General features: G+C 39.8%; 1 protein-coding gene across 8 annotated transcripts in view; it reads left to right on the top strand.

The window, feature by feature from the left end:
• The window catches only part of LTBP1 (latent transforming growth factor beta binding protein 1), a 194,648-nt gene that overhangs the window by 144,783 nt on the left and 25,326 nt on the right, over positions 1-24,539 (top strand). For all 8 annotated transcript variants that reach the window (XM_032102534.1, XM_032102530.1, XM_032102531.1 and 5 more), the window contains 5 exons: positions 299-421; positions 5,153-5,275; positions 7,788-7,913; positions 14,336-14,461; positions 16,666-16,809. In XM_032102534.1, coding sequence (XP_031958425.1) covers positions 299-421; positions 5,153-5,275; positions 7,788-7,913; positions 14,336-14,461; positions 16,666-16,809 — 642 coding nt within the window. The remainder of the gene's footprint in view (positions 1-298; positions 422-5,152; positions 5,276-7,787; positions 7,914-14,335; positions 14,462-16,665; positions 16,810-24,539) is intronic.

Genomic DNA, 24,539 nt, shown 5'->3' with positions numbered 1-24,539 from the left:
AGGCAGCATGTGTGTGTATTTGTGAGTCTGTGTGTACCCAGTTGTGCATTGAGGGATAAATTGACATTATAGGAGAGAATGTTGAACACAGTCATCTCAAGGAAAACACACAGTCTGCAGTTTCATATAATTTTATGCATTATAATGACTGTCTGTATTTAATAAATACAAACAAGTTAAGCAGTACTGGATATTGACACTGTGCTTTGCTGTTCTGTTCAGGCTTGGTCTTTGCACCATTTGATGAGTAATTGGTATTTTCAGATGTGTAACACTTTCGCTGTCTCTGCTGCTGCAGATATTAACGAATGCCATCAGCGATCAGTCTGTACGAATGGGCGCTGCAGGAACACAGAAGGATCTTTCAGATGCATCTGTAGCCAAGGCTACACATTATCATCTACTGGAGATCAGTGTGAAGGTAAGCTGAGGGACTTAGCTACTGATTAATTTTTTTTCAATAAGGTCTTGAGTATTTCAGCTATAGGCATGAACTTTTTTAAGAATGGAGCAGAAATATATGTTGCCTCTTTTTCTCTACACTGCTAACCATTCATTCCCACCAACACAACCACATATTTAATGGTTCTTAGAAATAGTCCCTGTCATCTTTCCACATACAAAAAAATCAGGACACGTGTTTCCAGCAGTAAGATTGGAAGACCAGTTCACGTTATTACCGAAAACAAGTCAGCCTTTCCAAACCTTGTTGTTTAAGTTCTGACACAGAGGCTCTGTATTACAAAGCTTCTGCCAGCATACACTGTTCTCATGGGGGCCTGCTAGTTAAAGCTTCTCCAGCTGGTTTTGGGAACCTGCAGCCAGCCACCACAGTCACACATGTGCACTGGCAAGAGAAAGTATTTAGTAGACTACAAGTTCCAAGGGGATCTGCTGGAGCTCACAGCTTGCATGGTCTCAAAAGGCAGTCTAGGTACTGAGCTTATAAAAATAAAAGTAAGAAGTGAGAGATGTACACTAAATGTACAGAGAAATGCTGTGTTAGAGAAAAAAATCCTCTTATCTCTCAAGTAGAACAATTCATTGTCCAGTAATTGGCAAACTGATGTTTTTCTAACGAAGCATTTCAAAGCTATTCCCTCTTCTCTGTTGTTGGCTGTACCATCTGATATGGTACATCTGCTGCGCTACTCATGGTCACCTTGAAAATGTAAGATTGCTTCCTAGCAAGCTCCAGGAAAGATTGTACCTCAGTTGCTTTCTTATCTCACGCTAGCAGGGAGAAGTAGCTCTCAGTTAAGGTCTCACTGTACAGGTGGCATTAGCTCATAAAAGCTTTTCAGTCTCTGGTGTGCTTTCTGTAGCTGCTGATACCATGCAAGATACATCTGCTTACTGCTGTTCTACCAAATAGTGTTCTGCTGCTAGGTTATCTTCCACATAGCACTTGGAAGGCAGTCCTCACCTTCTCCCTCACAACAATAGGTCAGGAGTCCTCCTCTTCAAGTGATCCAGGAAGAAGAGCAGTTCCCCCTGGGCCAACCAAATGCTGTTTTGTCAAGACAAACCTGTAACAGACTTTGTCAGCAGTGATTATACTGGATTGTCCACATTCAATGAGTGACAGCATCTCTTGAAGTTCTCACCAACAAGGAATAAGGATATCTTTTAAAATCTCCTCAGCACACCGATACTCTTTGGTCCTGAGCTATTTGGAGAATATGTTCATGGAAGAACTTAACACAATCTTCTCATGATTCGTGCTGAGTACCGACATCACTTGCATCAGCTTCAAGAAATGTGGGTTGATGATCCAATGCACTAGAAATTTGAGTCAAAGAAATTTGCTCTCATCTGGCTTCAAGATCTTCATGAATTGCAGCAGATGCAGAGATACTTTGTCAAGAATCAGAGAAAAATGTCGTGTAAAGGATCACAGGTCCTTCCTGACTCCCAAAGGCAGAACAGATAATATGGTATCGTTCCTGATAACTACTGTAACTTGCTCTGAGTAGGCTTCAGATGAGATTTCAAACTTCTCATCAGACTGCTTTGGTGCATTTCATACAGCCCAAGAAGTCATGGTAGCTGTTGCAGCTCTCCATTACCTGGCCTGTCAAGATAGGTCCATGCTTTATCTTCCACTCTTTCTTTATCCTGCTCAAAGGCAGTTTTCAAGACAAAATACTTTCAGACACTTTCAAGGCAAAAGAAGAGGGATTGAATCAAACAAGGAAAAAGGGCAAAACCACTCCTTTACCCCAGGATCTTTGTCTTATTTAAAAGTCTGCAACCAAATTTACAGCTTCTCTACCCAGTGACAGAGGGGTTAATTTCTGTAGACATAGTTTGTTCACTGAAGACTTCTGTAAATATGGCAAGTCCTGCACAAAATAATTAGTCTCTTGAAGTGGAAGTAGTTCTTCTGTGCTTTCATTATATCCCTTCAAAATTTTCTGAAGTACAGGATATTACAGACTGCTTTTTGCACCTTGGAAACTAAAGAGTAAATCACCTGAAGAAGACATCCAGTGTTTCTCCACATAATGGTCTCTGATTTTTGGATTAGCCTATTTACCTCAATGTTTTCTAACACTTCACAGAGAAAGCAGGAAAGAGATGACAAAAAACTGTGGGTATAGCACAGCACAGTTGTCTGGAAAGAACAAAGTGGTTCAGATTCTGTCCAGTTTCTTGAAGAGCCAGGTATGGACATTTGTCACATCAGAGGATACCCAAAAAATGTATGATGCTGTAAAACCAATGTAATTAGCAAACCACTTGAAAGAAATGTGTTTGTTTAATTAGGATTTCTTCTGGTTCAGAAGTTTTCTTAAAGATGTTATATGTGAGAAGCAGTTTGCTGTTTTGATCATTATAACTTGTGCAAACTTCTAGGGGTATTGCAGAATTTGGCAGAATTATGCTGTGCAACTGCATAACTCTGCAACTCCCTGGCTGAAGTTTTTGTCTGGAAGCCTTTGTGCGGTATTTTACTTGTTTAAGAAAAAAAGTTATTTGCAAATAACTTGTATACATTGATGTATACAAGTATACATGCAGTATGTCTTCAAGATACACACCCACATGCATGTTTGTCTTCTGCCTTGGTCTCTCATTCAGCATCTTGTTCTTGAGATGAAGTGACATTGAGACTTTCTGCTCATTGTCACCCTGAATAAGAGGGAACACAAAGTGTGAGGGCACCTGTGAGGCCTTGTCTTAACCGACAGGGAGTGGGAATATGCACCAGTGGGACTTGCGTACAGACTGTACATCTCAAAGAACCTGGGTTACTGGAAGAAAGTCTAGAGTGTAAGAGTCTCCAGTGTTCTAGAGTTTTCAGAGATTTTGCTAGCCAAAATGTTCAAGACATGCGTGTGTAAAGGGTGGTAAAAAGCACTGAATGTCTCAAGCATGATTTACTGCCTCTGATTTTTCTGGGGATTCTCATGCAGCACTCATAGGATCTATGAAGACCTGCATCAGAGAAAGGGAGGTTTGCATCCTATATGGAAAATAATGCATTTTGACTGAATTTGGCAGAAGACACCTTCGTGTTGTGAGACTTGGCATTAACTTAGCACAAGGGAGTCATTAATTTTTCTCCTGCTTCTAGTCAAAATTAATTGCTTTTTAAATAAGCCACACTTTATTTCGTAGTTGAAAATGGTTATAAAACATGTGGTTATCTAAAGGTCACAACTTTGTCAACATTAAGTGCAATTTTATCTTAAATAACATTCATTTATGTAAGAAAGCTATCCCTATTTCTTACTTATGTTAAATAGATTAAATCCCAAGGAGAGTGATATAGCGTGGGCTTTCCAAAGATAAATGTAGAAATGAGGTCATGTCCTCTTTTTAATTACAGTTGTTATTCATTCCTCCAGCACAGGAAAAAGTTACAATTCTAATCAGCTAAAATCCATACTTAAGAAATCAGAATAATCAAAGATACTGGGAAAAGTCTTTGATTACTGTTTTTCAAAGGAAACTAACTACATTATCAAAGCAATAGACTTGGTAGATTATTAGGTAGGGCTCTGTGGAGGCAGAGGGAAGTTGCTTATGAGACAGCCTTTTTTATTTGACTCTCTTACTTTCTGTTGCTTTTAAAACTTAGAGTTACAGTCACCAAATACCTTGTGATCTTTAGCTGTAATGAAACCAAAACTGCATAATATCACTGGAATGTCGGCACTTGCTGACTTAATCCTCTACCCCAAGTAGCTGTACTCTGTTTCCTCCATTGGACCTTAAGCCTTTTGAAAGACAATGGGAAGAAAATACTTTAGATGGAGACAATGCCAGTGCCCTCTTCTTGAAATATTTGATTACCTCGTGTCTAGTTTGTGTCCTGAAACTTTCCCTGCTGTGTGTCAGCCATTTATCCCATGGATATCAAGACACCAGGGCAGAGTGTACAGGCCTGAGGCTTGATGCTGAGCGTGGTGTATCAGCACCTGGGAAACAAGATCCTGCGTGCCTGGACTCTGGAGCTGGATTTATGGCTTGAGTGCAGCACTGTGCAAAAGCAACCATTCAGCTTCATGAGCCAGCTGCTAAATAAGCCTGTGAAATGGCTGTATTGCATCTCAAGAACTGCATGAAAAGCCACACATTAGCACAGCAGTGCACATAGTGTGGTCCCTGTCCTACGAGCCTCTTGCCCACGTGGCTGTTGTGTGAGCAGTCTCCACAGGCACATCCTGCCTAGTGTGACACACCAGCTATGCTTGGGCTTGCCCGCTCTCAGGGGACGTCTGAGTCAGGTCACTTCCAGCTCAGGGATCTCTGTGTGGTGGTTTAAACATGCCCAAAGATGATTTTTTTAGATTTGCACTAGTAGGTGTATTTGTGTCTGTCTTCTAAATGTACAGCAGCTTGGATTTCTTTTTAACTGCATTACTGTTAAGATGTGCTTTTGTGAGAGATGCAGATGGTACATGAGTCATATCTACTAGGAATAAATCACATACAAATTCAAATTTCAAAGCCCTCTAGAAATATGAGAAGTTTGATGACATGATGAAAGGAAAGTAACAAAGAATCAATGCTAAGGCATAGTAAACTTGATTTCCATGCATGGACCACAGTTGCTTCAAGTTATGTTAGTATCAAAGTATCACTATTAAAAGTTTCATCAGTTTTGACGTCATCTAATAATTCAGTTGCCTTTTAATTTCAGATGTTGATGAATGCCTTCAAGACAGCAATGTTTGCCTAAGAGGAAGCTGCATAAATACTGAAGGGTCTTACAAATGCACTTGTCCGGATGGTTTCCAGCAGATAGCGAATAGGGGATGTCAAGGTATGAAATAGGTGTAAAAAAATACCTGGATCATTATTATAAATGTGCAAGTTTGTAAGTGTAACTTGTGATAGTCACAGAACATGTTAAGGAAGAGAAACTCGTTTATCATTTGTAGTACTTTCTTACTCTTCTCATTTTCTATTCTCATTCATTCTGTTCTCTCTGTAAATACATGCTGAGAAATTATTTCAAAAGGCTGAAGTCTCAGCCTTCATAACTTGAAAGAGAATCTATGTTAGAACTAACAGAGATACAGCACTGCTCTTCTCCCAAATCCTGGAAAATTTTTTTTGACAGAACATTCTATGTGTTGTGAATCAGGGATGAAACAAGAGCAGCATTGTTAGCATCAAGTCACATTAGATATCACCCCTAAAACACTTGCAGGGCTTTGTGGAGGGTGGGTGGGAAGGAAGAGAATGTGTTATCTGAGACTGAGTCAGCATTGCCAAACCCAGAAAAACACTTCCCAGGTTTTCGTTCTGAATGATCCCATCTTCATGTTGTCGCGACACCCAGACATGCCTCATCACTCCCTTTTGCTCTCCATTTTTATGAGACAGAAACCATGGTATTAGAACTGGAAAGTGATAGCATGTTCATGTTCTAAATGGCTGAAGGACCAGAACACTGGACTTTGCTTTGGCTGCTCTCTTGTGCACAGTTTAGACTTGAGCTGAGAAACTGTATTCCAGCTGATCCACATTGAAGATCTTTTGCAGCAAACAGTAAATTCACTGTAAAAGTTCTGAGTATTCTGTGTGACTGCTTTCTAATTCAAAAAAATGTTGCATTCAGCATACAGAAGTGCTGTATTAGACCTTGCTTTAGCAGATAAAAGAGAAGTGATCACAAGCTAAAATCAATGCCAGCTTTGATACCCTGCTATTCTCTTCACTTTGCCATCTAAAGCAGTAGATATATGCCTCATGTTTTAAATGGATAAACATAACAAAACTGAAAGCACTTATGAGCCAACTAAGGGACAGACAGTACAGACAGAGAGCTATTGAATTAAACTGGCAAATTTATCACAGAGTGCAGTGTCTGCAAGTTGAATCTGGGCTAGACTAGAAGTTAGGGATATGCGTTTTGGTAAGGAGAAAGTTGAAAAGAGTCCAAAACATGAGAAACTGCAGTTTGCTCTTTCAGACATATTATACTCTATTTCTCCAACACTGGTAATTTTGTTTTCCTGTCTTTTAATACATCATTCTACCTTGTATAATCAGCTGGTTCGGTTTCCAGTATTTTTCTGGCAGTTTTAAGACAGCTAATTCTTGAGTACAGTATGAGAATGTACAATACTGTCCTTGTCATTGCTGATCTCCCACCATTCCCAACTTTCAGAGGGCTTCAGGAAGTAGTTGATGGTTCGCATTTGCTATGAATTCAGAGAAAGCTTTACACATGTAGGTGTTGTGTTGAGCACAGTGCACTGACTTTTCCTTAGGCACTTCATGCAGATACAAAGTCCCCAAGCTGCCTGCCTCTTTTCTTTCCTCCTATGGCCATGATTTCAGGACACTGGTTGGAAGGTTTACACACAGGCTAGAATCAGTTTGTATCTAAAGAAAATTATATAATGGATGTCATGGTCTTGAGATGATGATACTGAAATCATAATTTCTCTAGAATATCAAAATTGCTGTCTACTTTGATATATTCTGGGTGGCTATAAGCAACAAAAGGTACAGTTAAAAATGAGAAATTCTAGTGTTGGGATAATGGATGAGTGAGCCTCATGGGTAAGTTTTGTTTGTAAATTTGTGTTTGATCTCAGCATGGTACTGAATGCTTCTTAATAGATTTTCTAAAAGCAAAATACAAAAGTGCAATTACAATGTTGTAGTACCTTAATGAAAGAATGCAGTCCTTAAGTTCTGAGGGCAGATTTGGTTGCTAACATGAGACATCAATCAAAAGGAAATATTTGTTTTTCAAATTCACAAGTTTGAAAAATGCTTTCTAAGTTTAAAATAGTACCCAACAAAACAGACAGTGATGACAAGCTCTTACACAGCAACCTCATGGGATCATTCCCACTCCCCACCAGCAAAAAAAGAGAGCATTTGGCTTTGAATTACAAAAAAATCAACCTTCTGGGAAGGATGCAGCTCTGAACCTGCTAGTAACATGTGGAGTCAGATGCCCAAGTTGACCAGTGTGCAGCAGTGAAAAAGCAGTGAGATGGAGCTGTCTGAGAATTCCTCTAACACAGAAGAAATGTTGGCTAGGATGGCACTTATGCTGGTATCTCACAAATCACTCTCTGCTCATCCTTGTCACAGAGTGATGTAGCAAGAGTATGATGCAGCAGAACATAATGACATCTTTACAGAGTTTAAGAATGATCCCAGGAGATTTGGTGACTCTGGGAGATGAGCTCGTTCACACAGCTATTTACATAGCTGGTGGAAATAAAAGCCGCTTTTAATATTAATTGAACTAAGGCTTAGTATTAAGGCTGTGATGATTTGCAAAGCTCTTAATGTGTCTGTGCTTTCAGATATCAATGAATGTGAGAGATCTGACCTCTGTTCACCACACGGAGAGTGTCTAAACACGGATGGTTCCTACCAGTGCATATGTGAGCGGGGCTTTTCTGTGTCTGCAGATGGCCGAACGTGCGAAGGTGAGACAAGTTATAATAACCCATTCCCATTGATTTGTTGCTATTAGGAGGGTGAGAAAAGTAGTCAGTCAGTCACTACTAATTCTAAAATCTGCCACTTAAGGGCCTATATTTTTTTTCTCATAAATAGATGATGTCCAAAGTGTGTTTGGAACTCAAGCTCCTGATAAGTTTCTGTGAGTAAGATACACATGAATATTTAGGATTATCTAATTTGAAGCTTAAGTGCATTATCAGCAAGCCTGGGCTGCCTGAATGTTCTCATTGCTGTGTGGAAGACAACAGAGCTTTGCATGTCCAAACTTTTTTGAAAAACAGAATGGTAACTCCAGTGAGAAGTTGTAGTGAAGTGCAGTATTTTTATTACAGCACTTCAGGCATTTTGAAATTACAGAAATGGAGTAAATAGCAGTAATCAGATCTTTACAGCAACATCAAGCAGGAGCCTGGAATTCAGGGTAACTAGGTTTTTTATGTTACTATATCATGAGAGTATATCCTGTTGCTAATGGTGTACACACGTTTGCTAGTGATGCTGCTCTCCTGCACTGAATTTAAAACAGGACACTTGTGCTCAATGAGACCAAGAAGGTATGCAGCTTTGTGTAGTCAGTGATGCTGATAGAAAATAAACACTCCCCTAACTGCATTAAGAATGGCTGTTCTTATGGGTGAGAGGAGCGTTCAAGACAAGAAGTCTTGTGTGAAAAGTACAGAAGGGGAAAAAATTAAATGGTAGTATTTCAGCAGGGTACATGCCGAGGAGAAGCACGGAGCAGATGATAGCTCGGTGTTAGAACCTATGGATAGTGGATCTCAAGCATCCAAGAAGTAAGCAACTGTTCTCTCTCCCAAATTATAGGCCAGTAAATCCATATGTGATTGGTTACAGGCCAGCTCTTCTCATAGTTCACTTAGGATAGTGAAAACATTTGTCCTTTGGCAGATGAGGTCAGAGACTCAAGACTGAAACTTGTCTCTGACTGTTCCATTTACTCTCCCTGCTTATAGCAGAGAAAAACTAGCATTACAGCTTTATTATTCAAGCTGGCATATAACCTGTCATGTATTTAGTAATGTGATCTCTCGTGAAATGAAATACACTGCTGGCAGGAGCACTGTTATGCTGATGTAAGGGAGTAAGTGCTGTACATTTAGATATAGCATAACATCAAGCACACCATTTTTGTTTTAATTATTATTGATAACTATAAAACATTCTGGAGTGTTTTTTAGTGCTTTTTTCTCTCTAAACTTTTACTTCATTTGTAACCATGGTGTAAGTTGAAAGACACATTCTCTTACTGCCAAGACAGAAGCCTGGTCAAGTGGGCTAGAGAGAGCAAATCTGAGTAACTCCATGATTGATGGAGGAGGCGACATTTTATGATTTGAAGTAATGGGGATAATTCCAAAGCATGTTCATGGACTCTTTCATCGGCATGTATACATTTCACCCAGTGTTCAGGAAGGATATGGCTACATATCTTCAATTTCTCTGCAAGAAAAGTAGTAGCAGGTGTTTTGCCTCACTGTTGAGCATAGCTATAAAAAAAAAAAAAAAAGTGGCCAGAGAAGAATGCAGCCATCTCTTTGTAGAAACCAAACACTTTATTTCAAATCAAAGCTAGAAGAACACTTATCAACCTTGTGAATCCAAACTCCCAGAAATTAAAAAAAGCAGAATCAAAAAGGAACACAACTTCAAAAAAAAAATTCCAGAGTCATTGGCATCTAATGTTAGGAGATGTACCAGAAACAATGACCTCCTCTGCATCTCTGACAGTTAATAAAGTAGCACAGTTTCCAGGGAAAGGTTGCTATCATATATGATGAAGTAATACAAAGTTAATCTCCATTAGAACAAAAAAGCCAAACTTACTAAATAGAAAAAGATGAAGTCACAAGATCTTATTTCCAGGATTGTGACTAGTTTTGGAACTTTTTAATGAAGAATAAAACAAGTACAAAACCAGTTGAGCATGCTTCACAAGTAATTGGTGTTGTGTATGGAATACAGATCAGACTTTATATTCAGCACTTGGAAAGTATTTTAATAACTTGGCGAAGCAAGGGTACTTCTAGTCTCTGAAGCAGCAGCACTCCTTTTCCACCACAATTAGTTTCTCCATTCTGTCATTTTAATAAAAACAACTCCAGAGTTTTGAAAAAACTTATTTTAACGGAGCACTGATGGCATCAGTGTTAATATTTGTAGTGGTGTTAGTTTCATGCTAAAAGGCAAGATAAAACAAAAGGAATGTGTGACATTCCAGGTGCTGAGAAAGGATGTGCCTTCCAGCCGCAGGAGCTACTGTTCTTTACACTAAGTGCCTCTGTGAATTTACTTCTAGTTAAGTGAGTGAGAATAACTGTTTATACCGTCAGAGGAAGAACCTGAGAAAATTTTCCTGGGTTCACACACCTCTCTGTACCTGGGGAGCAAATTTTCTGCATCTCTAGACATTTTGTTATGAGTTTGACTTGGTTTTTTTTTAAAGTTTGAAACAACAGCATAAAACATTTAAGAACCTCATGTGATTCAGTTCTGGTATGGAGTTTTTGTGGCCATCGGCCAAAGTAAACTGAACAGCTGTGGAAACTGTGTCTTCTTCCAAGGTGTAGACAAACTTTTGTTGCAGCAGTGACATTCCACTGCAGCCTTGCCCCAGGCTCAGCAGTTTGACTGTGCCAGGCTCTCTGAACGGAAGGCTCTCAGAGTGCTCGTTAGTTCCTTGTTGAGCTTTCTGGGGTTCATGTAAAGATGATGTTTTACCCAGCTGGCTGCTAATCAACTATGTTGGCAAAACCTCAAGTTCTCTGATGCTTAAGTCAATACCCTGCCTCAAGCACCTCTTCTGTCTCCATGTCCCATCCCATATGTCTCTCACTGGCTTCTCTCTGCTGCAACAGGCAGTCCCAAAAAAATTACACATCCCGCCAGAGCTATCCAACCTTTGCTTCTTCCTTTTATGTATGCATGTTATGGGTAGCCCTGGAAGTTTCAGAATCAGAGCTCTGCTTCCCTAATGACTTTACAGACCTATCCTAGGAACCAGTTCCTCTTCCAGACATTTTGCGTTGTAAATAGATTTCAGTGAGATTTAAGTTATCATGCTTGAGGTTGAGGTTGCCTTCATCTTGTTCAGGTTGTCAGAAAACAGGAACACAGTGTTGAACTGCACGGGAGTGTGCATGAGTGCACGTTTTGCCTTTTGATTAAAGCAGGCAGCACTGATTCATGGATTCTAAAACAGGCTGAATTACAGAGAACTGCTTTAGTCACTCTATAGACATAGGGTATATTAGTTTCATATTTAGTTTTTTCCCCCTGACTTTGTTTCTATGTAGCAAGAGAACTGCCGATTACAAGCATCACTCTTTACGGGGTGATTAAAGAAACAAATGTCCTTTCCGGCTATAAAAAAGAGTCCTTTGAGTGAACTGTCTAGACAAGGAAAAATATTTGGTGCTTGGACCTTCTCTGTAATATCCTATGCACTGAAAGATGTTCAGACTGTACTTCTTAGAAACAAAACTGTCTTCTGTAGCTGTGTTATACACTGAATTAGGACACTTGCTGAAATCACAGGTTTTGTTTCTACAGCTTTTTAGTCAATGACCTTGTTTTACCTATGAAGAGCTAGCTGCATGAACCATTCCCCTGTTTCCTTTAACATTTAGGTTTTAAGCAAGAGAAGTTTTGTTATTTGGGTAATTCTAAAATCTCCAGTTGTAGTTTCTTCTGTGTAGGTTTTTAACAAAGTCACTGTCCTGTGGCTCAGGAACTTTTTGTTATTTAACCATAGCTGTTCACTGAAAACACAAGCACTGTGTGTTTTTGTCTGTTGTCTGAAATTCCTGGCTGTCAGTCCACCATTGTTTACTCATTTTTAATTCATTTTCTTAACAGAGTTTTCTGATTAAGAGACAGAGTATTCAGTTGTTTTATTAGATATGTGAAACTCTGCTGATCACATGAGACTATTAATATCAGTTATGTTATGCAGAGACAGTGCATAGCAGCAAAAAGGAGGGACCAGGAAAACACCACTGTAAAGACTTTTTATTGTCTTCCTCCTGGTAACTCCATATGCATCTTTCTATAATTCTGTCACTTGAGTGGGGACTCGAAAATGAAAAGGTGTAAAAGGTAGTTCTTGACCTCTGACAGTCTTTAATACAGATAAGTTGCTTATTCACATTCTTGAATTAATTCTGCTAGGAAAGGTTTGTGGTAGGTTTCAATTAGTTCAACATCCAGAAACCATCCAAATTTTCATATTCAATTCCTTGAGAATAAGCATACTGGCTATTGTATTCTTTGCCAAATACAATAGCCCTTTCTAACATAAATTCCTTGAGTATTTTTCCTTTGTTTAATAAATCAAGATGTAAAGACTATTAAAATCTTTACTGCAAAACTTAAAACCAAATAAATTTTTCTGCCAGTTCCATCTGCCAGTACTTTCTTTATAATTGTCAATTATACTCATATATGTCCCCTAGATTTTGGTGTATGTAGTACATACAGGTTTTGTATGCATTTCGTATGTAGGCTGAAGATTGTTAACTGGTCAGTTCAGTAGAAGTGAATTTTCCATCACTTAAACATCCTAGAGTGAAATGACATGTCTTTCTGAGAAAAATGTTAAAATTTCACCGTTTATTCCATTGGTACAGAAATTGCCAGAGACAGGTTTTTAGCCTTTTAAAAGGCTCTAGATAGACTCTTCTGGCCTTAAAAGTCTACATGCGATTCCAAACCTGTTTAGAACCCACCACAGCACACAGGAAAAGCTGGTGTTCAAGACCCCAAAAATACCTCTCCCTGAGGCATGCAGAGCTTGTGTGAATGAATTTGAGCACTTGGGGAAAAAGAGGGCAGCAGAAGAGGTAACAAGTGTGGATGGTAATGACATGCTGCTCAAATTTTGATAGCTTGGTGGGCTGTGACCACATGGTTCAAAGACCAAGAGTTCCCTTTCAGCTGAGCATAAAACACAATTTAAAAGCAAAAAAGTCCTTGCTTGGTGAGCACTGTCAGGATAGGAATGCAGTGCATCTTTGCTGACTTCTGAAGTTTTTTGTTTGACACAGCTGTGAAGAGCTGGAGGAGTAGGCAGGACTACCTTTGAGCCCTACTCTGTTCTTGAAGGAAGACACCAAACAGCAGTGCTGCTCACCTGTTCAGAGAAGCCTTCTCTGTGGCACTGCAGGATTCAGTCTCAGCAGTTCTTTAGTTCAGGGAGTGCCAAAGGCTTTCACTGGAGGTAGAATGATGGTAGGCTCCATCACATGAAGGGCTACCAAAATGTGCAGAATTAATGATAGTAACAAGTACTCAGATAAATCAAGAGCAAATCACTTTATTCCCCATTTAAAATGTAATTATCCCTTGAGGAAATGTGCAGAAGGAAAGCAGACAGCAGCCTTACTTAACATCATAATGTTTTTTAGGAAAGAAATACAGCAATAATTTCTCTGCTTCAGACTGCAGAGAAATTTAGAAGGCAGAAAGTACTAATCCTAGCATCCTGGTAGGTTCACAGTTTCAGCTAATGGTCTTCCTCCTGAAAAGCACCCCATGACATCTTTAATGACCACATATGGCCATGGCTTTGGGTTTAGGTCTTACTTTGAGTGGAGATAAAAGAATGCATTCCTAGCACTTGTTATACGCTTACAGAAATAAACCGCAATCTGCCACAAGCAGCTCTGCTTCTTTATAATTCGAGGGGCAGCTGAGTCAAAGAACAGACTTACACATGCCGGTGACTTACTTGTAAGGCCAGCAAACCAAAACTGGAACTACAAATGAAAAGGCCAGTGCAGAAAACATTCCAGCATTGGAATTACTTTGTGTACCTGAGTAAGATGACTTGTATGTGTAGATTTACAGGATTAAAGACAAAAGGCTCAGTCCACAGATATTTACCACTTACACTATGGAATTGTGATCTGTGCTGAGAGCCAGAATGAGATCTGTGCATCACTTCTGCACAGGGGATGTAGCCATAACCTTGAACTCTTTTTGTAGGCACAGTGAGTTCCGTTTCTCTCATGTTGTTGACTGTATAATACTACACTGGAAGAATCTGTAAGTCAGTCAGAGATTAGTTAAACTATGCCTTAGTCTGTGCTATGTAGCATCATGCTGTGGTTGGCAAGTTTGGTGAAACAAATGGGTGCAGGCAGTTGACCATTGCTGACATATTTACTGAAAAACTAACACTGAAACAATTTCTTAAATTGTTCATGTGCTTACCTTAATTTTTGTCCTTATGTTCCTTCCCAGTATGTTGAGAGACATAGCTGCATCTGTTTGCAGAATGGCCCATCTGTGGGTTTTCTGCACTCTTCATGAATGTCTGCCTTTGGCTGTCACTCAGCCTGTCTGATGTCAAAATTCTTCCTTGCAGATGTGGATGAATGTACGAATGGCACGGTATGTGGCAGTCACGGGTTCTGTGAAAATATGGATGGCTCCTACCGCTGCCTCTGTTACCAAGGCTACCAGGACACACAGGATGGGCAAGGGTGTACAGGTGAGTTCATAGGTGCAAGTAGTCACTGCTGCAAAGTTCAAGTGAGCAAAAACAGCACTCCAACAAACTCATTTCACATTTTTGTTTTCTGTCAGTTTTTATTAAAGTTATGCCACCTACTACTAAAATAGGGTTGAGCTCTTCTTCACTCAGTGAACCTTGTGCCAGATGGAAACTTTACTGTGTATCTATTTGATGAAAACCTGTTATTAGGACAAACGAAAGCCAACAGCAAATTAAGCCGAGCCACTTATTTTATTTCTTTTAAAAAACCCAAGAAACCTCCCTGTTTCTGCATGTCAGGACCATTCACAAATATAATAGAATGAGTTTAATACTGTAGCCTATTTAGGTGCTACATCTCTTTAGTCTCTTAGCTGAGTAACCAGGACCCTGCACTACCCCCTGCAGGAAATAACTTCTGGAATGTGGTGCAGCCAGGCTGAATTAGATGGCACCTCCCTAGGCATATTGTGTTTAAACAGGTTTTAACATTAGCTTCCAGCTCCAGGAAAGACACCCATTGCCATGAAATGATGTGGGATTTTTGTAGGTATGTAAATACTGCACATTTCTTTTGTGACTAATAGGTTTCCAGATCTGTTTAGTAGTGATGGCTGGAGAACCATCTGAAGCAGCACAAGTTTGTAGCATAAAATTAATACCAGATCAAGGAAAGGTATTCATTAAGCAATTTCTTCAAGCCAGACGCAGGATGAAACACATTTACCGGTAACAGAGACCTAAATGGAATACCAAACAGAGAGAAGGAACTAAAAGTTTTACAGAGTGTTTGTGTGCATTTTCTAATATATTAAATAGTTTTGTTACAAAATTCTTTGTGCCACTTGGCACTTATTTTGCATACCAAGGCGTGTTTTGTCATACAGTGACTTTTCATGGATGAAAACAATTGAAGCAAAGAAAGTAAAAAAAAAAAAAAAAGGGAGGGGGGAAGGAAAGGATGGTGTGAAACTAAATTTAATTTTGAGTTCCCAGTGAAGTAATTCTGAACCATGAAATAATGCTTTTTTTTCTTTTCTTGTATAAAAATATATAGTATAAAATACTCTTATAAATTTTGAAGCCAGTTTTCAACCAAAAGAATTTCAGGAAAAAGTAAGTTTCTAGTTCCTGACTAGGCAATGTTCCCCAAAAAGACTTATTCCTTGTGACAAGAACCCAGTAAAAACAAAAATCTAAATACATATTTTAAATGCTGAGCAAACTTTAAGTTAAAATGCATATTTGTATAAAAATATATAAAAATCAACATTTATTCAGAAGACTAGATTTTGATAGGCAACAAATTATTCCTACACTCAATTATAGGAATTTCTGAATTGTGATACAGAAATTACTATTTCTGATACTAATCTGCATGATTTCTGTCTACTAATGAGATTCTCTCATTAGTAGACAAAGTAGATTTTCAAATGTCAACTTTAGCAACCAAAAAGAAAGTCAAGTAAAGTGATCCTTGTAGTATTTGGTAATCCTTGTTTAAGCAACAGACAAGTCTTCTATCAAAAAAGCATTTCAGGGTAGGCTAGTTAGCAGGTGTATGGAATCCGGGTTAAAAATATGTGGATTTTTTTGGAGAGAGGAATTTTGCAGTGTTCAGTGGGGGTCCCTGGGTGACCTGGGCATAACTTCTGTGGGTCCCAGAGCAGCCTGTGAGTCCATGTATATGATAGGCATATGGTAGCAGTGGGGCCAGGGAATTCACTGTTTAGTGGTTGTTTACAAGGAAAATGGTATTTTGGGGAGGAAAATTAACTCTCTTTTTTGTGGTGCAGTCTGAATCACGCCATAACCTTTTCATTTTGCTCCTTGAGTTTAGTGAAAGTTTGATAATAAAGTTAAGAAAACAAATTAAATTACTCTGAATCTTAAATCCCAAGAAGAGAATACACAGAAAAAACAAGTATTTAACAATGAGAAACACCAAAAAACTGTGTTCTGGTCTACAAGCAGCACCTAATCAGCACTTACAGTCTATAAACTGTACTGCAATTTTCAGGGGTCTTTATTTCAAAGGACTTAATACTTGTTTATGAATCCACTTACGTATTACTGAGTTTTTAATCCTTCCCCAGAGATCACATCTGTAATCTGGCAGACAATATTGGCACAGATACAGGAGATAAAAGAACAATCAGTAATGGGTCTCAATTGATTTATGTTTCGGATTTTTTCCCCAGATGTGAATGAATGTGAAATGTTGAGTGGAGTATGTGGCGAAGCCCTCTGTGAAAATGTTGATGGTTCTTTCCTGTGTCTGTGCTCTGATGAAAACCAGGAGTATGATCCAATGACTGGACAGTGTCGCTTCCGTACCTCACCAGGTAAAACACCAGCAGATTTTTGCATGCTTGCCGTGATTTCAACTGCACACATAACCATTGGAAGGGCAAAGTTGGTTGAAGTATTGGTGTTGCTCTAACTACAACAGGAAAATTTGAAACTTTGTCATTGTCTTGAAAGTGTGTGCATGAGAGGAGGTTTTTCTAGGATGGAATATGAATCATTATATCATCCAGTGAATCATTAGTGAAAATATAGCAGAAGCACCTTCAAAATGTTATACATCAACAGACTTGGCAGTAATATTGAGCAATTACCACAGTTAAGAGTAAACAGTCTTGTTTGCTGTGCTGTGACAATGAAATGTGATATGGAATCAAGCCTTATGACCTGAATTATTTTGGTTTTTGTTCAAACTTTTACAAACACCCATTAATATGCTTGGACAATGTTTAAGGGAGCATATTATTAAAACCAGAAGTTGTATTTAGTTGTTGTGGATTCACCCCAGATGGCAACCAAGCCCCACGCAGCCACTCACTCACTCCCCCACCAGCAGGACTGGGGAGAGAAATGAAGAGTAAAAGCTGGAAAGCTCATGGGTTGAGATAAAGACAGATTAATAGGGAAAGCAAAAGCCACACACACATGCAAAACAAAACAAGGAATTAATTCACTGCTTCCCATGAGTAAGCAGGTGGTCAGCCATCTCCAGGACAGCAGGGCCCCATCATGTGTAACAGTGACTTGGGAAGACAAAAGCCATCCCTCCAAACATCCCCCTCCTGCTCCTTCCCCTCATTTTATATACCGAGCATGATGTCATATGGTCTGGAATATCCTTTTGGTCAGTTTGGGTTGCCTGTCCTGGCTGTGTCTCCTCCCAACCTCCCATGCACCCCCAACTTCCTCGCCAGCATGACAGAACAAAAAGCAGAAAAGGCCTTGGCTCTGTGTAAGCCCTGCTCAGCAATAACGAAAACATCTCGATGTTATCAGTTCTGTGCTCAGCACAAACCAAAACCACAGCCCTATACCAGCCACTGTGAAGAACTCTATACCAGCCAAAATCAGCACAGTAGTGATATCTTGTTATCATTATCTAGAATTAACCTAAATCCTAAGAGAAGGTTGTTGGGAAAGCAAAAACCCAAACCACTAAATTGTTGTTAGTCTACCTCTGTTGTTAATCTACCTCTATTGTCAGTCACTCTTGAAGTGTCCTTGCCTGGTTTACTCCTGTTTTTCCTACTAGTCCATTGTACTAGATTTGTGAGCTTCTCTTATAGTGTTTTGAGTGTTGAAAATTCTACTGGAAATGCACTAACTGAAAATTAGTTTAGAACTCTTAAACCTGCCTCCACATTTCTACACTGATCCAGTTTGGAGAAAGGATCAAGCCCACAATAAGGAAGAACAGAGTACAAGAAATGAAAGTATTTGCTTGCACAGCGTTTTTTACCCTCCAGAATGAAAATCTTGGTATTTTTTTCTTGTTTTGTTCTTACACTGCAGGCTGATCTAGCTTCTGGACAGCCTTAGAGGAACTGGCTGTAGTGCCAAGGTACTGACTTTACAGCTTCCAGGTTGTGGCTATTTTCTCCTATCACTTCATGGTCTTGCAGACTTGTAAAGAGGGTTGAAATATCCATGACGTAATTGTCACAAGTATTTAGATTACTGAATGTAGCACTCAGCAGCACTGAAGAAGTTGCCTGTGAAATATCATTAACAGCTGATTGATAAATGTTTCGGGCCTGTGAGGAGGTAGTACTCAGGGGAGTTCAGATAGCTGATAAAAGAAAACCAGAACTAAAAAATTAGCAGAGGACCTGAGCCATGTAAAAAGAACTCACGTCCAAGGGACATTTGAGGACATACCCTAACGTTACTGTGGGGAGGAAGGGGATGAAGACCACAGTGTGACCGATAGTACTGTCAACAGATGGATACTCTGCTGTCAGTACTAACTCCATTATGCTGTCGGCAGTGAGCACAGCTTTGCTGTGATCGGTCCGGAAAGTAACTATTGTCCCTTCCCCTCCAGGCTTCATCAGGCCCTAACAAAAACACATGCTTCACCTTTGTCTCTTCTCTGATAAGATCATCAAGATCTCTTATAGGAGACCAGAAGGACCTAGTGAGAAGTACTTTACACCATCTGGTCTTGAACTAGAATAAGGCAAAATGGCAGTACTTGGAACAGGGACCTTACTATTCTCTTTTCTTCCAAAGTAAAAGGGGAAAAGACTGTTGTTAGTTCTCTTAATTATTGCTGTAAAGAATGCTGCAATAGCCGCACATTCTCTCTGGATTTGACAAGCCACGTACTCAAGTCAGGCGTGGTGCTTCCAGAGGTCCCGTGTTGCATATGGACATCATCTGTCAGCATTAGTTTGCACCATGCTTATGAAAGGCAGAACTTAAAAGCCAGAAAGGAAGAACTTAATCTGCGTTATCCTGTTGCAGATATTGACAGTTCAGCCTGGTTTACTCAGCTCTTGTTTATTTCTCATTCTGTATTTTTGTGCACATAAAGAAGTCTTTGTCCACCTTGTATGAAGTGCAAGTAGGTGATGTTTGTTCAAATGTTACTTTAATTTGGGACCTTTGTTCTATGTGGTTAAAGGTTGTTAGATTTGTGGAGTGCTGTGTGTTCACACTTTACTTGCCCTTAGGGCTCTTGAGACTTCCTTTTATTTAGATTTCACTTGCTGGAAATTTGTCTATTGTTAGCTGTGTCTTGAAACAGTCCTCCCAGTGTATGTATCAGGAATTCAAGCCCGTATTGTCACTTTCCAGTCAAAAAACCCAAAAAAATGCAAAAAATTGTGCAAGGCTTGATTGTCCCGTTCCCCTCTTGTCTGCCCTGCCATTCATAAAATGCAGGAAATGTTTCAGAAGGAAGAAAAGATAAAGGAGGAAAGAACTTTATTCTGTAGGAGATGAAAATCTGCTGTTCCATACATCTTCGTGCCTAAGAGAAAAAAAATGCATGCTATCGGTTGAAGTCTTCTCATTTATTCTTTTAACAAACTGTATAAAGCCATTTGTGATTAGTTTCTAGCAAGTGCCAAGCTCGATGCAGTTCAAGTAATAATCTATGTAATTGTGGTATTAGTTGTTGCATGTTGTAGTATACATTTAAACTGCTGATATGGACTAATATACTACTAACATGTCTCATGATGTTGAATCCAGAAGCTATAATAGATAGTGTATATTTGAGGGTTATAACAGGTATGTCTTGGGGTGGCATGCCAAAAGTTGAAATGTTTCAATACCAAAGCTTGCAGAGATACAACATCATTGGCATAAGGGAAACCTGGTGCGATGAAACTGTGCCTGGAGTGCCACGTTGGATGGTTACAGGCTCTGCAGGCAAGGCAGGTGAGGCAGGGAGGTGGAGTATGTAATGGAGGGCCTGGGATGTATGGAGCTTACGTTTGGTAATGGTATGGTTGAAAGTCTCTGGGTAAGGATTAAGGGACAAACAACATGGATGTCATCGTGGGAGTCTGCTATAGACCACCTAGCCAGGACAATGACACTGATGAATTGTTCCTTGATGGAAACCTCCAAATCAACTTCCCTTGTCCTTTGGGGGGACTTCAACTTGCCAGATGTTAACTGGGAACAACAAACAGCCAGCACAAACAGATCCAGAAGATTGCTAAAACACCAGGATGCTAACTTCATGGTACAGGTACTAAGGGAGCCCACTGGGAAAGATGCACTTTTTGATTTGTTGCTTATTAACAAAGAGGGTCTCATGAGTGAGGTGGTGATTGATGGCTGTCTTGGAGACAGAGACCATGAAGCAATCAAGTTTAAAATCTGGTGACAAGAGGAAACTGCCAGCCTCCACTCTTAAGATACGAGGATAGCACACTTCAGGCTTCTCAGGGAGCTAGTTAGCAAGGTCCCCTGAGAAAATGCTTTTGAAGGTGCTGAGGTCCATTCAGTGATGGTTACTTTTTAAGCACCACTTCCTAGGAGCACACGAGCAGGCAAAATCAGTCCCCCCTGCACCTAACCAACCACCAGCACAAAATTTGAGGCTGCCAAGTAACAGTTTATAAATTTGATCCAAAAGGTTCCTTAAGGCTAAAAATTTGGTGCATGAGTACAGATTCTAGATTTCCTAAACGTTACAGGCTTTCTAATTGTTAAGACTTAAAAGGAATCTTCATATTTGTATTATTTTTTATATCAATATGTGCATGGTTTTCCAAGATAAAACATGATCTGAATTTCAGTTGTCTATGGACAAAGTCTTAGCTCTAAGTTTTAAATGTTCATCACTTGCACTAATCCCTGAATTGTACATATGCATGTATATGTATATGCATGGTACACACACGTTAGGTGTTGTAGCTTGTCACATATGGAGTCAATTGAGAAATCCAAACAAGTACACCCTGACAATAGGCACTTACCAATATGTTTTTACTGTATTTTTGAAAATTAGTTTCTGAAAATGTGTTACTCAAGCTGTTTGCTCTGGGTCATCTGAGTCTTTGTTGAGTTTTTAGAAGTCATGAAGTTACAAGGAGTATTTTTCATTTTTTAGCCACCAGCTTTCTGATTGTACCTGTGAGTAAGTGGTTTTGGTACACTGATGCAGTATTTAAGATCCCATCAGTTCTATGTTTTGTTTTTCTCAGATCACAGTTGTTAACAGGACACTATTTAGGCAAATATTTCATTGTATGCTGAAGTCTAAGCATATGCTAACCCATATTGTCCACTGAATCTTATATTACTGATGCATGTTTTTGCATCAAACATATGCTGAAGCATATTATTGGATCAAGGTTATGCTAACATATATAAATCTATTTCTAGTAAATACTTCAGAATCCAATCTAGGAGCAACTATACAGAATTTCTCTCATAGGCTGTTAATAGTTATATCAAAAATGTGGTAATATTATTTTCCTTTACTAGCATGCGTTAGGTAGAGAGATGTTTTACATTTTATAACAAAAAACAGAGCAATGATACGAAAAATAATTTTCTATCGTATTTTGTCAACATACTTAGTGAAATCACTTTCAAAGCCAGCCTGTTTACTAAATGGTTAATAACCTATGAGAGAGAAATTATAAACTTGTAGACGTAGATTGGTCTTGGTTAAAAAAACAAAAGGAGAAAGGTTTGTATCTCATTTGCTTTCCAAACATTTTCATGACGCCTTCTTGACTAACCCTCACTTACAGCTGTGTAAACAACAGCCATTTAAGCTACTGAACAGATAATGGGAGGAGAAACCAACTTGTATGTAAAATGGGAGTAAACAAGGACATGATGAGACTGTCTCCCCTTCCTCTGATAAACAGCATGAAAATGGCCATGCTTTCTCTTCTGATGAAGATTTGGCTTTGATTCAGTTAGACAGATGGCAAATGGCCAAGGAAAGTGTATGAATTGGTGACTGAAGTACTGCTCTCTCACCTTGGAATGGGAGATTTAGTTCAGCTGTGTTTCTGACATGATAGTCTTAATATAGTTCCTATTGGCTAGCAACTGATACCACAAAACCACCTCAGTTGATGAAATTCAACACACTATGGAAAATCGTAATTATCAGATGAGGGTTGACCACAGGCTAAACTAACAAAGCTGAAATAAGCACCCAGCTGGGTGTATCCTTTAATGTACAATTTAGTTATATTGGCAAAAATGCAAAGCTTGTAGGTGGCAACATTATACTAAATTTGAATGGAGGTGTCTGCCAGCCCTTCAGCCTCCCACAACTGAAGTCACTTTTCTGAGGAAATCAGAAATAAATCCAATTGTCTGTGTCTAATTAGAAACCAAAAGAACTGTTACACATGTTCATGCTATTGAAGTGCGATAGTAGGCAATCCATACTGGCATTTTTAAACCTGCTTTTCTCCAAACGGATCTAGTATTTGCATGCCCAGTAAAGTTGCCTTGCTCCATCTGCTTTGGGGAACGTGGGTGGGCAGTGATAATAGGATTGAAGTAGCAAGAGCTGGAGTTCATTTAATTCCTTTAGCATTTGTTGGACATCAGTATCTTCTAGTTCCCACCTCACAAACACTTTTTAAGTGGGATCTTAGAACCATTGTTTAGGTTGCAGAAGATCATCTAGACCAACCCTTAACCCAGCACTGCCATTTTCACCACTAAACCATGTCTCCAAGTGCCACATCAACACATTTTTTGAACATTTCCAAGGATGGTGACCTGAGCACTTTTCCTGGGCAGCCCGTTCCAATGCTTGACCACCCTTTCTGTGAAGAAATTTCTCCTGCTATCCAATCTAAACCTTCTCTGGAGCAACTTGAGGCCATTTCCTCTCATCCTTTCACTTGAGACATGGCAGAAAAGGCCATCCCTCACCTCACTACAGTGTTTCAGGCAGTTGTAGAGTGTTAAGGCCTCCCCTGAGCCTCCTTTTTCCAGGTTTAACACCCCCAGCTCCCTCAGCCACTTCTCACAAGACTTGTGCTCCAGAACCCCCCCAGCTCCATTGCCCTTCTCTGGGCTTGCTCCTGCACCTCAATGTCCTTCTTGTACTGAAAGACCTAAAACTGAGCACAGGATTTGAGGAGCAGCCTGACCAGTGCCAAGAAGGAGTATCTCTACCCTGGTCCTGCTGGCCACACTGTTGGTGATACAGGCCGGGATGTCATTGGCCTTCTTGGCCCCGAGCACATGCTGGATCATGTTCAGCCGGCCATCAACCAGCACCCCCGGGTTCTTTTCCTCTGGGCAGCTTTCCAGCCACTCTGCCCCCAGCCTGTAGAACTGCCTGGGGTTGTTGTTGCCCAAGTGCAGGACCCAGAATTTTTCCTTCTTGAACCTCATACAAGTGGCCTCAGCCCATCAATCCAGCCTGTCCAGATCCCTCTGCACTCCAGCAGATCAACGTTTCCACCCAACTTGGTGACCTACTGCAAAGTGACTGCAGGTGCCCTCGATGCCCCTTGATAAACATATTGAACAGGACCGGCCCCAATACAGAGCCCAGGGGAACGCCAGTGGTGACTGCTGCCAGCTGGATTTAGATCCATTCACTACCACTCTCTGGGCCTGGCCATCCAGCCAGTTTTTTACCTGGATTCTCCTTCCTGTTATATATAGATGCGTTTGTATATATATATATATATATGTATATACACATATATATATATATACATATATATATATATATATGCTTTCTTATATTTGCTTATCTCCCACGAACTGGGACCTCCCTAGTTAGACAGGATTGCAGTGAATGATGGAAAGTGCCTTGGTGAGTATTTCTGCCAGCTCCCTTAGTACTTCAGGTGGATCCCATCCAGCCCCATAGACCTGTGAGTGTCTACATGGCACAGCAGGTCACTAACCATTTCTTCCTGGACTGTGGGGCTTCATTTTGCTTCCCATCTCTGTCTTCCAGTTCAAGGGCTAGGTACCCTGAGGATAACTTGTCTCGCTAATAAGGACTGAGGCCAAATAGGCATTAAGTACCTGAGTCTTTTCATTATTCTTTGTCACTATGTTTTTTCCCTGCATCCAGTAAAGGATTTGTAAAAACATGTTTTGTTGTCTTTAACAGAAGTAGCTAGATTAAATTCTAGTTGGTCATGAGCTGTTCTAATTTTCTCTCTGCACGACCTGACATTCTCATAGTCCTCCTTGCCTTTTGTTTCAAAGGTGATTCTTTTTTTTTCCCAAGTTCCAGCCAAAGCAGTCTGTTCAGGCAGGCTGGTTATCTTCCCTCGTGTCTCATCTTTCAGCACATAGGGGTGGC

Source organism: Corvus moneduloides, chromosome 3, assembly GCF_009650955.1.
Source record: "Corvus moneduloides isolate bCorMon1 chromosome 3, bCorMon1.pri, whole genome shotgun sequence".
Taxonomy (NCBI): Eukaryota; Metazoa; Chordata; class Aves; order Passeriformes; family Corvidae; genus Corvus; species Corvus moneduloides.
This window is presented reverse-complemented; position numbering and strand designations above follow the sequence as displayed.